General features: G+C 46.4%; 1 protein-coding gene across 2 annotated transcripts in view; it reads left to right on the forward strand.

The window, feature by feature from the left end:
* Positions 1–1,057: 1,057 nt before the first annotated feature.
* Positions 1,058–13,802, forward strand: part of UBE2V1 (ubiquitin conjugating enzyme E2 V1) — a 35,498-nt gene continuing 22,753 nt past the window's right edge. The window contains exon 1 of one of the 2 annotated variants that reach the window (XM_070419773.1): positions 1,058–1,201. In XM_070419773.1, coding sequence (XP_070275874.1) covers positions 1,180–1,201 — 22 coding nt within the window. In that variant the 5' untranslated portion in view covers positions 1,058–1,179. The remainder of the gene's footprint in view (positions 1,202–13,802) is intronic. The other variant, XM_070419772.1, reaches the window with a different exon arrangement.

The raw sequence follows: 13,802 nt of genomic DNA on the forward strand, positions 1-13,802 counted from the left end.
ACTCTGGTGCCATACAGAGAACGGACCACAGAGGCAGGAATAAAAACTGCTGAGGTCACCCAAGCGGAAGACAAGGGCAGCCTACCCTAAGCAGGAACCGTGGATGGGGTTGAGAAATGCTCGGGAAGCATTGCTGTCAGAACAAGGTGATGAATTGGACGTGCTGAGTAAGGACTTAGGGCTTTCTTGTTCCTCTGTACTTCCCCTGCCAGGGTTTAGCTGTGTGACCTTGAAGCAGTCCCTTCACTTCTCACATCCTGTTTTCACAACCACATAAGGCTTCTCAGAACATTGACAGTAATGGTGGAGAGATATGTCGCCAGGGCCTGCAAACAAACTGTTTTCTCTGCCTCCTCATCACTCAAGTTCCCTGGAAATGTGACCACCTTAGGAGTCTCTCTGACCACCCTGCTGCCCCTTCCCTGGTGTACTCTCTATCCTATCGTAATTATGTTCTTTCCTATTTACTTACTGTCTCTGTCTAGAATGTAAGCCCATAAGAGAAGGGACTTGCTTCTTCAGGGATGTATCCAACCCCAGCACCAAGGACAGTAGTAGGTGCTTATTTAATTATTTGTTTGGATGAATAAATGAATGAATGAATGAATGAATGAATGCTTTCCTTGCCACCTTAATGCCCTTCAATCACTTAGCTGCACCCCCTACAAGCCTCCTCTGGCGCGGGAGGAGCATCTACTTTGGAAGCAAGACGACCTGGCCTGGGTTCAAACTCTGACTCACTTACTAAACAGCTGAGCTTAGATAAATCGCTTAACCCCTCTCCGCTTCATTTTTCACATTCATCCCCACCTGGTAGAGAGGCTTTGAGGATGCAACCACATAGCCAAGTGCCCGGAGTGAAAAGGCGCTTTTTTTTTTTTACAGCTTTCGTTTCTTTTTCTTTTACAATCGCGCCTTCCCAAACTGATCACCCTGCCCTTCTGCACCTCAATACCTGCCTCGCACCGAGCCCGGGGGAACCCGCCGGTTGTGGGGCCACCGCGCACGCACCTCCGGGCCCCTCTCTCCCACGGCGGGGGACCTGCCCCGCGTCGCGCGCGGGGTCCGCAGAGCCGGCGTCAGCGGCGGCGGCTGCGCGTTCGCTCGCGCCTGCGCAGAAGCGCCCGGGGACGGGCGGGGGTGAAGAAGGGGCCGGCCTTCGAGCGACAGCGACGCAAGATGGCAGCCACCACGGGCTCGGGTGAGCAGGGGCGCCGGGCCCGGCCGGCTGAGGGGCCGCGGGCTGGGGCCGGGGTTCAGGGGCTCGCCAAGGCCTTTGCGGTGCGACCCGGGCCTCTGCGCTGGATCTGTCCGCCGGGCTCCGCGGCGGGGACCGGCCGGCCTGAGTAGGGAGGAGGAGCAGGCGGCGGCCGGAAGCACGGGCGGGGGCCGGAGGGGCCTGTGGGCGGCGCGGTGAGGCCCAGAAGCTCCCCGGGGCGGCGTGAGGGCCCCGCGGAGAGGCAGGGCCGGGCCCTGTGGCGCTGCTGCGCGGCCGGAGCGGGCGCATGGGGAGCCCAGGGGCACTTCGAGAAGCCGGGGCCGGCGGCTTTTGGGGGGGAGATCGAGGGGTTCGCTAGGGGAGGAGAAGCTCCCCAAAGCGGATGGGAGTCCTTTACTGAGTGCCGTGGGTCCGGGGCCGAGGACAGCCTTGGGATGTTCGTGTGGCCGGGACGTCGGGGCAGCCGGTCGGGATGGATGGGCGGAGGAAACGGCGACCTGGGGGGGAACTGAACGGGTCTCCCAGCGGCCACGGGGACGGCTCCAGCGCCAGTTTCTGGGATGGGGCTCGCCGAGGAAATCTCTCTTTCAATTAGAAAAGGGGAGCCTTCTGGGGGATTTAGGGCGGTAAGTGGGGGAGAGCTTGGATTCCCGAGGGTGCTGGTCGGTGCGACGGGAAAGGACGCCGTCATTGCCAGCCCTGCTCGAGGACACGGGTATTAGACTTTAGGAGGCGGCTCCGATGGGCACTAGCTGGACACTTGCTATGTTGGGTGCAAAATAGGTGCATTGGGAGCGCCAGGGGCGTCTGGGTGGGTGGGTGGGGGGTGGGGGTCAGCTGAGGGAGGCCCATGCAGAGTGGGTGAGAGAGGGAAACGGCCAGGTCTCAGAGATGTTTCTTGGGGAGGAAAAGCACCTCCTCCTCTGATTGGGTGAGGGAAGCAGCCCCGAGAAGTGTCCGTTTCCGTGGAGCCTGGCACTCCTTCCCCCTCCTGTGGACATGGGTAGCAGACGTGTGGGTTCAGGTCCGAAGTTCCCCGTAGGCCGGATGGGCAGGGAGCGAGGGGGACCCATGAGATGATGGGGGTTCCTGGGTGGCTGCTTGGGGAGTGAGGGGGCTCCGCTTTCGGGGAGGGGAGTTCCCCCGTCCCTGGTAGGTTAAGGGGAGCAGCACTTGTTCTGAGACTGGATTCCCTGCGCTGCGCACCTGGTGTGGGCCTGGGGATGAAACCCTAAAGGCCAGTTTCAGACCTAACGTCCCACAGCTGGGCATCAGGGATGGACTCAGGCTGGCCTTCCTGAGGAGGAGGGGTGGGGACTGGCTGGTGAAGGCCCCGGAGAATGAGATTCTTGGAAGTGCAGGATTTGGGGGTGACAGTGAAGTGGACCCAGAGTGCCCGCCAGTGAGGTTGGCCAAGGAGGTCTCCCAGGTAAGGGTGAGCTCTGACGGAGGCAGTAAACAGGTCTGCTAGCCTGGGTCCTGAGATCCTCTGGCTGTTTCAGGCCACACAGCAGCAGCAGCGCTGTTAGAAGAGGGTTGATGACCTAAAATGCACAGGGTACCCTAGCTGGTTTGGCTCAGTGGATAGAGCGTTGGCCTTCGGACTGGAGGGTCCCAGGTTCGATTCTGGTCAGGGGCACCTGCCTGGGTTGCAGGCTTGATCCCCAATGTGGGGTGTGCAGGAGGCAGCCAATCAATGATTCTCTCTCATTGATATTTCTCTCTCTCTCTCTCTCTCTCTCTCTCTGAAATCAATAAAAAAACATATTTTAAAAAAATGCAGCCCTAACGGGTTTGGCTCAGTGGATAGAGTGTCGGCCTGCGGACTGAGGGGTCCCGGGTTCGATTCCCGTCAAGGGCATGTACTCTGGTTGCGTGCACATCCCCAGTGGGTGGTGTGCGGGAGACAGCTGATCGAGGTTTCTCTCTCATCGATGTTTCTAGCTCTCTATCCCTCTCCCTTCCTCTCTGTAAAAAATCAATAAAATATATTTAAAAAAAAAAAAAAAATGCACAGGGTGAGGGAAGTCCATCATTCCAGGATGTTGTTCCTCTGGTAACCCAAGGTGTCATCTTTGTGTGATTGCTGGGTGGGAACGAAGGAAAGGGATGTAGGGGATCTGACTAAAGTAACCTACCACAAGTTACCATTTACACTTAAAGTAGTGGGGTCTTGATAGAAGAGGCCATCCAATCTCCGCAGATTTTAGTTTCAGTCTGAACGATGCTGAGTCAATTCATTTAACCAAGAGACTGCCATAGACACTGTCAGAAGAGAGAGGCTGAGTCAGGCCAGTCTCCTGTGGAAAACTTCTCACCAGAGTAACACCCCTACCAGGTTGCTATGAACTGAGGCAAAGTGGGGGACCTGTAGCAGCCAGCATGATGGTGGTATTGCATCTCAGCCCTGCTGTCAGCCACTTGGGCTACCTACAATTTTTAACAACTACTTAATTCTAACGTCGTGATGCCCAGCCAGTGAAGAGTGCTTCATACATGCAATGGTGGTCAGATAAAGCAATGTCAGCTGCTGTCTAGAGGAATTACAGGAGCACTTGGCATGGTTAGATCAGCGGTCACCAACTGGTGGTCCACGAGGTCCGAAAGGTTGGCGACCGCTGGTTTAGAAAACATGAATAGGCTTCAAGGGTGCCTTACAGTGGGTTTCCCAAAACTCCTTTATCTGTTTATACGACAAGCCTGCTATGTCCCATTGTGAAGAGTGAACAAGGTAGGCATAGCCCGTGTCCTTGAGGAGCTTCTAGTCAGGGAGAAGGCCATTAAGGAGCAAATAATAAAGACAATTTCAGATAGCAGTAAATACCAGGAAGGAGATTGTATGATGTGATAAAGGGTGTCTGGAGAGGTGATCAGGGAAGACTTCTCTGAGAGGGCATTTGACTGAGACAGATGATGGCAGGAGCCAACCCTACAGCATGTGTCACAGGCAGGAGAGGGAGGAGACAGTGAATGCAAAGGCATTGTGGCAGGACCAAGCTTGGCATGTTAAGATAGATAGATAAATAAATAAATAAATAAATAAAGGCCTTAGTGTGCAAGGGAAGCTAGTAAGGATGGTGAGTTGGAGAAATGTAGCTTTGGATTTTATTCATTGTAAAGAGAAACCATTGCAAAAATGTCTGATATGAAGTAGGCATTCAGTAAATATTTGTTGAATGAATGAATGAGTAAAGAGTTTGAAAAAGAGGGATGGCAAGATCTGATCTGTACCCCTACACAGTGAGAGGAGTGCAGAGTGCTAAGAGTGGAAGCAGAAAGATTTTAATTGGGTTAACTAAAATGAGTGTACTAACCTCTTTGCTTTCTGAACTTAGTTTTTTATGGTCACTGCTTTCACACTTGGCTACAACACCTTCCCACCTCCCTTGGTTTTGCAGGGTGTGATTTCTGCATAGATCCTAGAGGGTGGGATTGGGAAAAGCCCACTAGAATCCCTCCAAATGCCTGTGTTATGATAGGTGCCTTGTCCAGCATTGCAGGACCTTAGACAGTAGCTCTTGGCTGCCAGGTCCTTCTTCTCACTCAGTACCCCACAGGCTTCCCTGACAGATAACCAGACACTGGATGCCAGAAGGGTAAGCCCTGGCTGGGCATGGTTTTAAATTTGCATACATTGACATGGCCTCATACACCCACTCAGCTTATGAAAATTGAACCATATGGGCAGTGGAGGTTAAGTAATCTTCCATTCCATTCAAGGGTGTTCCCCAGAGAGAGGTGGAGATGAAAACCTGTAGGCTCTTAGTTGGTCTTGTTCCCGAGTGTCTCATTGTGTGAGCATTTTGTTGTGCCTGTTGTAGCTAAGTGCCTTTTGTACAACATGAGCCTTGCATTCAAGAGAGCTGCTTCATATATTGCTCAGCTGAAGAAACAGCCATCTGTTGCAGCGGTGGAGGGGGAAACGCTTTGCTGGGCCAGTTCAACCTATTGCTCTCCTTAGGGATTGCCAGAGTTAATTTTGATGATCATGATTTTCCCCTTCACAAGTAACTTTAAAACCACTCTTTCCCTCCACCGCCATGTTTTCTTTCTTGCTCCCTCTCTCTTTCACCTGAATGTCGCTCTACAGTAATTTGATAAAAGTGAAATACAAAATGTGAAGTCAGGAATCTTCTGTTTAATTTTGAAAAAAAAAAAAAAAACCAATGAACTACAGCACATTGGTGAAGTATATATTTTAAACCTTTTATATTTTGTATAGTGCTTTAGAGTTTTCTAAGCACTTTGATTTACCTGCTGTGTCATCTCATCCAACTCTCCACAACCCAGTAAGCTAACCAAGGGAGGTATTGGCCCCACAGTGTTAACTGAGGGAGACTGGTGGTTGGCTGAGGGAGCAGTGTGATACTCAGTCTAGAGCCTAGAAGTTTGGCTTTATTTCCCTTCCCAACCTGCTCCAGTACCTTAGGAAGGAAGTAAAAAGGCTTGGGTTTGGGCATATTCTCTCCCTAGGTTTTGGAATGGTTAAGCTTGGTGCACAGAGCTACAGCTTTAATGAGAAGCATCTGCCACCTGTAGCAGGAACCGTTTTTATCCCAGTCTGAGTAATGTGAAGTTCATTTCTTTTTTTTTTTTTTTTTTTAATAATTTTTATTTCTTAAAGTATTACAAAGAGTATTACATATGTCTCCTTTTTTTCCCCCCCTTGACATTCCCCCGGCCCCTACCCCCCGCCCCCCCCGCCCCGTGTCTTGTGTCCATTGGTTAATCTTATATGCATGCATATAAGTCCGTGAAGTTCATTTCTAAAGAAGCTTTTGATTATACCTTATACTCAATAATTTATACACGTTGGGCTTGGGACCCCCTCATATCATGTACAAAGTAGGTTCTAGTCTTCATTTATATGCAAGCCTTCAGACTTCTCTTTAAGCTGCACTTCTAAGGCTTACTATGTGCTAGATACTGTATTAAATACATTATCTCCTTTCTCAGAGCAACCCTTTGAAGCAGGTAACTATTGTGAAGGTGAGGAAACTGAGCTCAGAACCAGTGACTTGCAGAGCCAGGGGTACAGAACCAGGACACATGCTCTTGGCTGTATTATCATTCTTCCAGTCCCTATTGCCTGTTCTTCAGCTGGGCATCTCAAGTTCCTTCAGCCATTGGCAGGCTTGTTGACATTTCTGCCTTGGCTGATTAGTTTTTCATGGGTAGGTAGTAATGACTGTCACATAGGATTCTTTCCTCATCCTCACATTCTTTCCATCACAAGTCCAGTCGGTGTAACCAGAAAACAGATGCCAAATCCTCTTCTTCTCCATCTCCATTATTGTCATTCTTGTCCAACCAGAACCATCTTTCATAGAATTTGCCTAGAAGACTGCAAAAGCCTCTAGTTTCCAGTCTTGCCCTTTTCCAGTACATTCTTAATAGAGAAGGCAGAATGATCCATAAAACAGAAACTGCCACACCCCTGCAGAAAGCTTTTCCCACTGCACTTAGAATAAAATCAATTTTTTCTCCAAGCCCCACAAGCCCTTCTGTGGTCTTGGTCTTGCCTGCTCCCTGACCTCATGTGATATTACACACCTCTGCTTTTCCTCTTTTCCTTTTGGGAATGAATGTTCTGCCAACATGTCTTCACATGACTAACTGCTTCTTATTCTTCAGGTCTCAGTTCTCCAGAAAGGCCGTCTCTGACCACCTCATTCAGTAGTCTTCTTGGTCATTATCACATCTCTGTTCTGTTCTCTTTCAAAGTGCTTAACTTTATCTGAAGTTTTATTTGTTTATCTTGAATATTTTCTGTGCCTTTCCACTAGAGCAGTGGTCGGCAAACTCATTAGTCAACAGAGCCAAATATCAACAGTACAACGATTGAAATTTCTTTTGAGAGCCAAATTTTTTAAACTCAAACTATATAGGTAGGTCCATTGTTATTAACTTAATTAGGGTACTCCTAAGGCTTAGGAAGAGCAACACTCAAGGGGCCAAAGAGCTGCATGTGGCTCACGAGCCGCAGTTTGCCGACCACGGCACTAGGGTAAGCTTCTGCTTTGTTCTCTGCTAGTCCCTGGCATTCCGCATTGTCCCTGACATATAGTAGGTCCTTCATAAATATTGAAGTTACAGTAAATTAATCCAGGTCTTACCTTGATATATAAACTTGACATATTTGAAGAAACAATATGTCTGATAGGGCAGAAGCAAAAGTGGCTGTTCAGCCTTCCAAAGAGGACAGCTCTTGTCTTGATTAGTTGGTATTTATAAAGTGACTTAAGCATAGAATTAACTCTGTCCTCTCCTTCCCTTACTGTCCTGACACACTTCCCACATCTCATTCTTTGTCTCTGACCTATTAGAGAAAATCTAATCTTTAGCCTTGGTCTCCCTAGCAGCAAAAAAAGTCACAGGTTTTGTCATCAGCCGATTGTTGTCCCATTGTCTTGATTGTAAAGAATGATTGCCACTCTTTCTTCCTCTTAGGTCAGTGGTTCTCAAACTAGTGTGCATCAGAATCAGCTGGAGAGAGTTGATCAGATTCCTGAGCCCCACCCTCCGAGTTTCACATTCAATAGTTCTGTGGTGTAGTATAGTGGTCTGGTGTGTGGCCTGAAATTTTGCATTTCTAGCAAGTTCCCAGGTGATGCTATAGAGAAGGAGAGAAAAATACGTTTCTGGGCAGGCACTAACTAGGTAGCTAGACTGCACTTGCCAGCTACTCAGAAGTAAAAGTTAACTTCCCTAACTTTATATCTACTTTTCAGGAACATTGAATCTATGAACATCACCTTCCAGGCCTCCTTATTTTCCAACCAGACTCCTAGCTCAATGCACTGTCTTCCCTGACTGGGCAACCAAACCAGTTTGAATTAGCAGCTTTCCTTTCAGGAGAAACCTCTGAGGCTCTGCCATTTTAGATCAGGACCCAGGCCGGGCCAAGGTTTTCCTGATACTGGCATGCTGTGATAGCTGCTGCTTTGTGATCATGCTTTTCCTAAAAGATGTTTCAAAATCCTTTTTGTGCCAGAAATATTTTTTTTCACTTAATACACACACACACAAACATTTAATTCTTTATTGTTTAAAGTATTACATATGTCTCCTTTTTCCCCCATTGACCTCTCCCTGGCCCTTCCCATCCCCCAGCACATGCCCTCACCCCCCGCCCCCTACAGTCTGTGTCCATGGGTTATACTTATATGCATGCATACAAGTCCTTTGGTTGCTCTCTTACCTCCCTCTCCCTCCCCTGCCTTCCCTCTGAGGTTGGATGGTCTGTTCGATGCTTCTATGTCTCTGGATCTATTTTTGTTCATCAGTTTATGTTGTTCATTGTACCAGAAATATTTTAATATGTTGCTGTGTTTCAGATTGCTGCATTAAATGTTTTACTATGACATGGTATAAGACCCTATCAAATATTCATGCTTTTTCAACCTAGTTGTCATATTTTCTTTGTAATATCCTGCAGCTGCTGACTTTTCAGTTTATATTTAGCCAAGAGAATAACTGGCTGACTTTTGATACTGACACAGATCCAGGAAAAATCCTTCTTGAAAGAAGATTCTGATGTAACAGGAACAAATGTTTGCTTTTTAAAAAAATTTTGGATTACTATGATATTATAGCACTTTGGTGAAGTTGTCTTAACAGTTTCATGGTTAACTTTTTAATAGTTAATAGTCTGTTAAGATTGACAATAGTCCATGTTTATATCCTCTGTATTGTCACTTGAAGCTATTGCTCCATCTGCCTTTTAGGAGTCAGGTTCACACATTAATGTTAGGAACCTTAAAATTTAGGTTGATTCAATGGATTAAAGAGCTGTAGGAAGAAAAATAGGTTAGAGTATTCTTGAGGTTTCTGATGTAGTAAGCTTCTGGGTTTGTTTGTTTTTGGCATATGTGGATTTAATTTTTAATACAGTCACTGAAATTTTTTGTTAAAATTAATATATTATAATTTTGAGCTTATACTCTCCATTTGGGATGGAATGAAGTTTTCACTTGTGACTGATATACTCACAAGGTCTACAGGATCTCTGAACTCCACTAATATTTGATTTATGTCCCTGGAGTACCTCTAAAATTCTAGACCTAGGATGTTGTTGGGCCATATGGAGTAAAATGCTCTTATATGCAGTTTCTAAATGGTTTGGGATATCAGTAGCATACTAGTATATGTATCCTATTAAACAAAGTTTATTTTATAGTGAAGAATCCTTTGTTTTACAGTTTGTTTCCCTAAAAGTCTCAATCACACTTCAGTAAAAAAAAAAAAAAAAAAAAAAAAAAACCTGAAAACTAAAAAAATGACAAGAAACTAGTTATCGAGTAATAGTTATCTCAAAATAGAAAACAGTATCAGAGTCCAACATTTTGTCCATAGCAGACCATATTAGAGTTTACAGTAGGAACGGAAGAGATACTGTTTAATCAGGAAAATATTTATTGAGTACCATTATATGCCAGGCAGCATACCAGATTCTGGGAGGCAGGATTGAATGAGTCACAGCTCTAACTTGAGAAGCTCAGAGAGTGAGTCAGACAATAAAAAAGAAAGGAAATAAAACTTTAAAGAAAGAGTACAGCATAGACATTAGATAAAGGTATATGGGGAGGGAGAACTCTGAGAGGACCTCTGCAGACTGCCTGGCTTCTAACTTAAGATTTGTGTTTCTTTTTGCGATCATTAAATTCAAAATTTAATGGATAACTTTTCTTGGGCTAATTAAATTCATACTAAGCCCCTCTGGTGATCTTTCTAATGTTAGACTTCCTTTTAATAGTACTCTGAATGTTTCTCTACTGTATTTTTAGAAATAAAGTATTATAATTTTGTGACATTGAGCATCATTCATCCTGAAATAATATCGCGAGCTAACACCCAGCATTTGAGTGCATACTCAGCAAAGCACTCTTCAAGTTGGAAAGTCAGCAGTAAACAAAACAGATGAAGTTTTACCCTCATTGAGTTTATGTTCAGATGGGACAGACAATAAACTGATGTCAGGTGGTTATGATTGCTGTGAAGAGAAATAAAGCAAGATAAGGGAATGGGAAGTTAGACCTCAGTGAGTATTAAGGGAGCCAGGCAACTATTTACAGCTCTGGGACAGAGAATTCTAGGGTGAGGGAACAGCAAGTGCAAAGGAAGAAAGTCAATTTGCTCATCCAGAAACTTAAAAGATGGATGATATGGCTGAAGGAGGGTGAGGGAGCAAGGGGAAGGGTGGCAGGAAATGATGTTGGAGAAGTAGGTGCATCTCTGTAGGTAAGGTAAGGAGTTTGGATGTATGTTGGTTGCAAGGAGAAGCCAGTAGGGAGGGCTTTGAGGGGGAGTGGGGCGGGGTGTTGGATCTAAGGGGAGTGATGTCCTTTTTAAAAGGCTCACTGTGGAGAATAGGCTATAGGTAGAGACCAGGTCGACTAAGAAACCAGGTAGGAAGCTGAGGACTACAGTGATCACAGTGGAGATGGTGAAAATGATCATATTTGGGATCTATTTGGAAATAAGTTGGGTAAGGGATGTAAAGGAAAGATTTCTTATTAATGACTCCAAGATTTTTGGCCACAACAATATGGCAAATGTGCTATATTTTTGAAATTGAGGAGTTGGGTAGTTTTTAGAGTAGATTGAGGAGTGTAAGGGAGTTAGCTCTGTTTGGAAGTGTTTTGAGTTAGGCCTGTTAGGCATCTAAATGGAGATGTCTAGCTGGCAGTTAGTTGAAAATATAAATTGAGTCATCAGCTTCCTTGGTCTAGGTAAAATCACTTGGGCAGTAGAGTAGACAGAGGAGCAGAGGTCAGTGGGCTGTGCTCTGAGGCCCAGCAGCCTGTGTTTGGAGGTCAGGGTGGTGAAGCCAGGCCCTCTATGAGGCAAGAAGAGAACCTGTGGCTAAGGGAAGAAAGACCTACGGAAGGGAGTAATTAGGTGCTACTGAGAGCTCCAGGAACTTGGAGTGGGGACTGAATTGACTAGGATTTGGCTAGAGGATGCTGCTTGGTGCCCCTGACAAGCACTTTTGGTGAGTGAGTGGATATAAAAGCCTGATTGATTGGAGTAGGTGCAAGTAAGGTGAAGAATTGTAGACAAGGAGTTTAGACAGCCCTTTTGAGGTGTTTTTTGGGGTTTTTTTGTTTTTTTTGCTAAGAAGGAACAAAGAAATGAGATGTGGGGACAAGTGAGGGTTTCTTTAATCTTATGATGGATAATACAGTGCTGATGAAGGTGATTCAGGTATTACTGAAGGTGCTTTACAAGTTTACTTCATTCATTCATCCTGTTACCTGTAGAGTATTGAGATCCCTGTTTTGCTGAGGCTCAAGGTAACTTGCAGTCACACAGCTAGAAAGTTCTGGAGTGGGAACTTGATTCTAAGCCTGTGCTCTTAATTATCTGCTAAGAGATTAAAGAAATTTACCTGAAGTATCCTATATTCTGATTCTTATTTCTGAAGGATAACATAGCCATTACCATGACCAATCTTTTTGAAATGGAGTGGTAGATCAAATATCTTATGCGTGATCATAAAAAGTATCTAAATGTCATTTATATGAGTATATACATACGGGGAAGCCTGGGTTGACTTTGTATAGTTTTTGTATAAAAGACTCCATCCTATCTAATAATAGACAAACACGGTAATTAACCATACCTCCGACACGCTTCCCATTGGCTAATCAGGGTGATATACAAATTAACTGCCAACCAAGATGGCGGCCGGCAGCCAGGCAGCTGAAGCCAACAGGAAGCTTGGTTGCTCCATGATGGAGGAAGCCAAGGTTCCCCGCCTGCCGCTGCCAGCCTCTGAGCTGCACTCTAAGAAACAATGTTGCAATTATAGAAGCTAAACAAACCCCAGAAACCTGCTTTCAGCCAGCCGGGCCTCAGAGCTGGAGCTGCAACAGTGTTTCAATTATAGAAGCCAAACAAACCCAGATACCTGCTTTCAGCAGCCGAGGTCTCAGAGCTGGAGCCGAGCCTCAGAGCTAAAGCCGGCTCTCAGTTCCAGTGACAGCCATAGAAGGAAAATAAATCCCAGAATAAAAGAAAAAAAAGGAGAGGTTGGGAGCTTCAGTCACCCGCCAGCCTGAAAACAGCCCTCAGCCCCTCACCCAGACTGGCCAGGCACACCAGTGGGGACCCCCACCCTGAAGGGGGTGTGACCAGCTGCAAACAGCCATCATCCCCTCATCCAGGCTGGCCAGGCACCCAAGCGGGATCCCCCCCCTGATCCGGGACAACCTTCAGGGCAAACCAGCCGGCCCCCACCCGTGCACCAGGCCTCTATCCTATATAGTAAAAGGGTAATATGCAAACTGACCCTAACAGCAGAATGACTGGGAATGACTGGTCACTATGACACACACTGACCACCAGGGGGCAGACGCTCAATGCAGGAGCTGCCCTCTGGTGGTCAGGGTGCTCTCACATGGGAGGAGCTCTGCTCAGCCATAAGCCAGGCTGATGGCTGCCAGTACAGCAGTGGTGGTGGGAGCCTCTCCTGCCTCCTCAGCAGCGCTAAGGATGTCCGACTGCAGTTTAGGCCTGCTCCCTGCTGGCAAGTGGACATCCCCCGAGGGCTGCTGGGCTGCCAGAGGGATGTCTGATTGCCATCTTAGGCCCAATCCCCCGGGGAGCGGGCCTAAGCCAGCAGGTGGTCATCCCCTGAGGGGTCCCAGGCTTCGAGAGGGCACAGGCTGGGCTGAGGGACCCCCCCCTCCCCCCCAAGTGCACAAATTTTTGTGCACCGGGCCTCTAGTCTTTTATAAAATGGAGTGTGCATACCTTTTTATCCTTTACTCATTCCCCCCTCCCAATAAATATTTATCTGAAGCCTAAGGTGTGAAGACCAGTTGTTTTTATGTCACATTGTAAAAATGGCAAGTACCAGGACAGTCGTGCAAATTAGTATTTTCTGCCTTAAATCTCTTTAATATTCCTTCTGTTTTCTACCTATCTAGGCCTGTAACAAGTTTGATAACATATCCTGTCACAGTATTTGCTCATCGCCATATAATTTGGTCTGGCTCTGCCAAGGCAACCGCAGAAAGGACTTGAAATTCAATAAATCTAGGAGCTTTTTAAATAGCAACATAATTTTTAAGTTGATAATTTTGTATGGCCCTCGAATGATGTTACAAATACCTAAGTAACCCTTGTCAGAAAAAAGGTTCCCCACCCCTGCTCTAAGCAAATGCCTCTGGCTATAGAGACTGTTAGTAGTAGCACTTCCCTAACCTGGCCTCTAAGCCTTCCAGCCCATCCTGAACGTTATCCAGGAAATTAGTCTTATCTCTTGTCCTACTCAGAGCCTTTTGCAGCTCCCCACTAATTATCCTCAGGATAAAGTCCAGTCCCTCCTAGTAACATGACCCCACCTCTTTAGCTTTCATTAAATTCAAAGGGTTCTATGAGTGCCCCCCCTCAAAAGTTAAGGAACATTGCCCTGTGATAGATGATATTTCTCATATATTTTAATGCTGTTTTATTTTGTTGAACTTGGTATGTGTATATCTTGCTTCCATAGTGAAACTTTATACTCTGATTAGCAGGCCTGTTTTTTGTTTTTTCTTTCGTAGCCCCTATAAGGTCTAGCATAGTGTTGGGTAAT

The sequence above is a fragment of the Myotis yumanensis genome, unplaced genomic scaffold (assembly GCF_028538775.1).
Source record: "Myotis yumanensis isolate MYYU_CA2020_CCGP unplaced genomic scaffold, mMyoYum1.0.hap1 SCAF_7, whole genome shotgun sequence".
NCBI classification, from domain to species: domain Eukaryota; kingdom Metazoa; phylum Chordata; class Mammalia; order Chiroptera; family Vespertilionidae; genus Myotis; species Myotis yumanensis.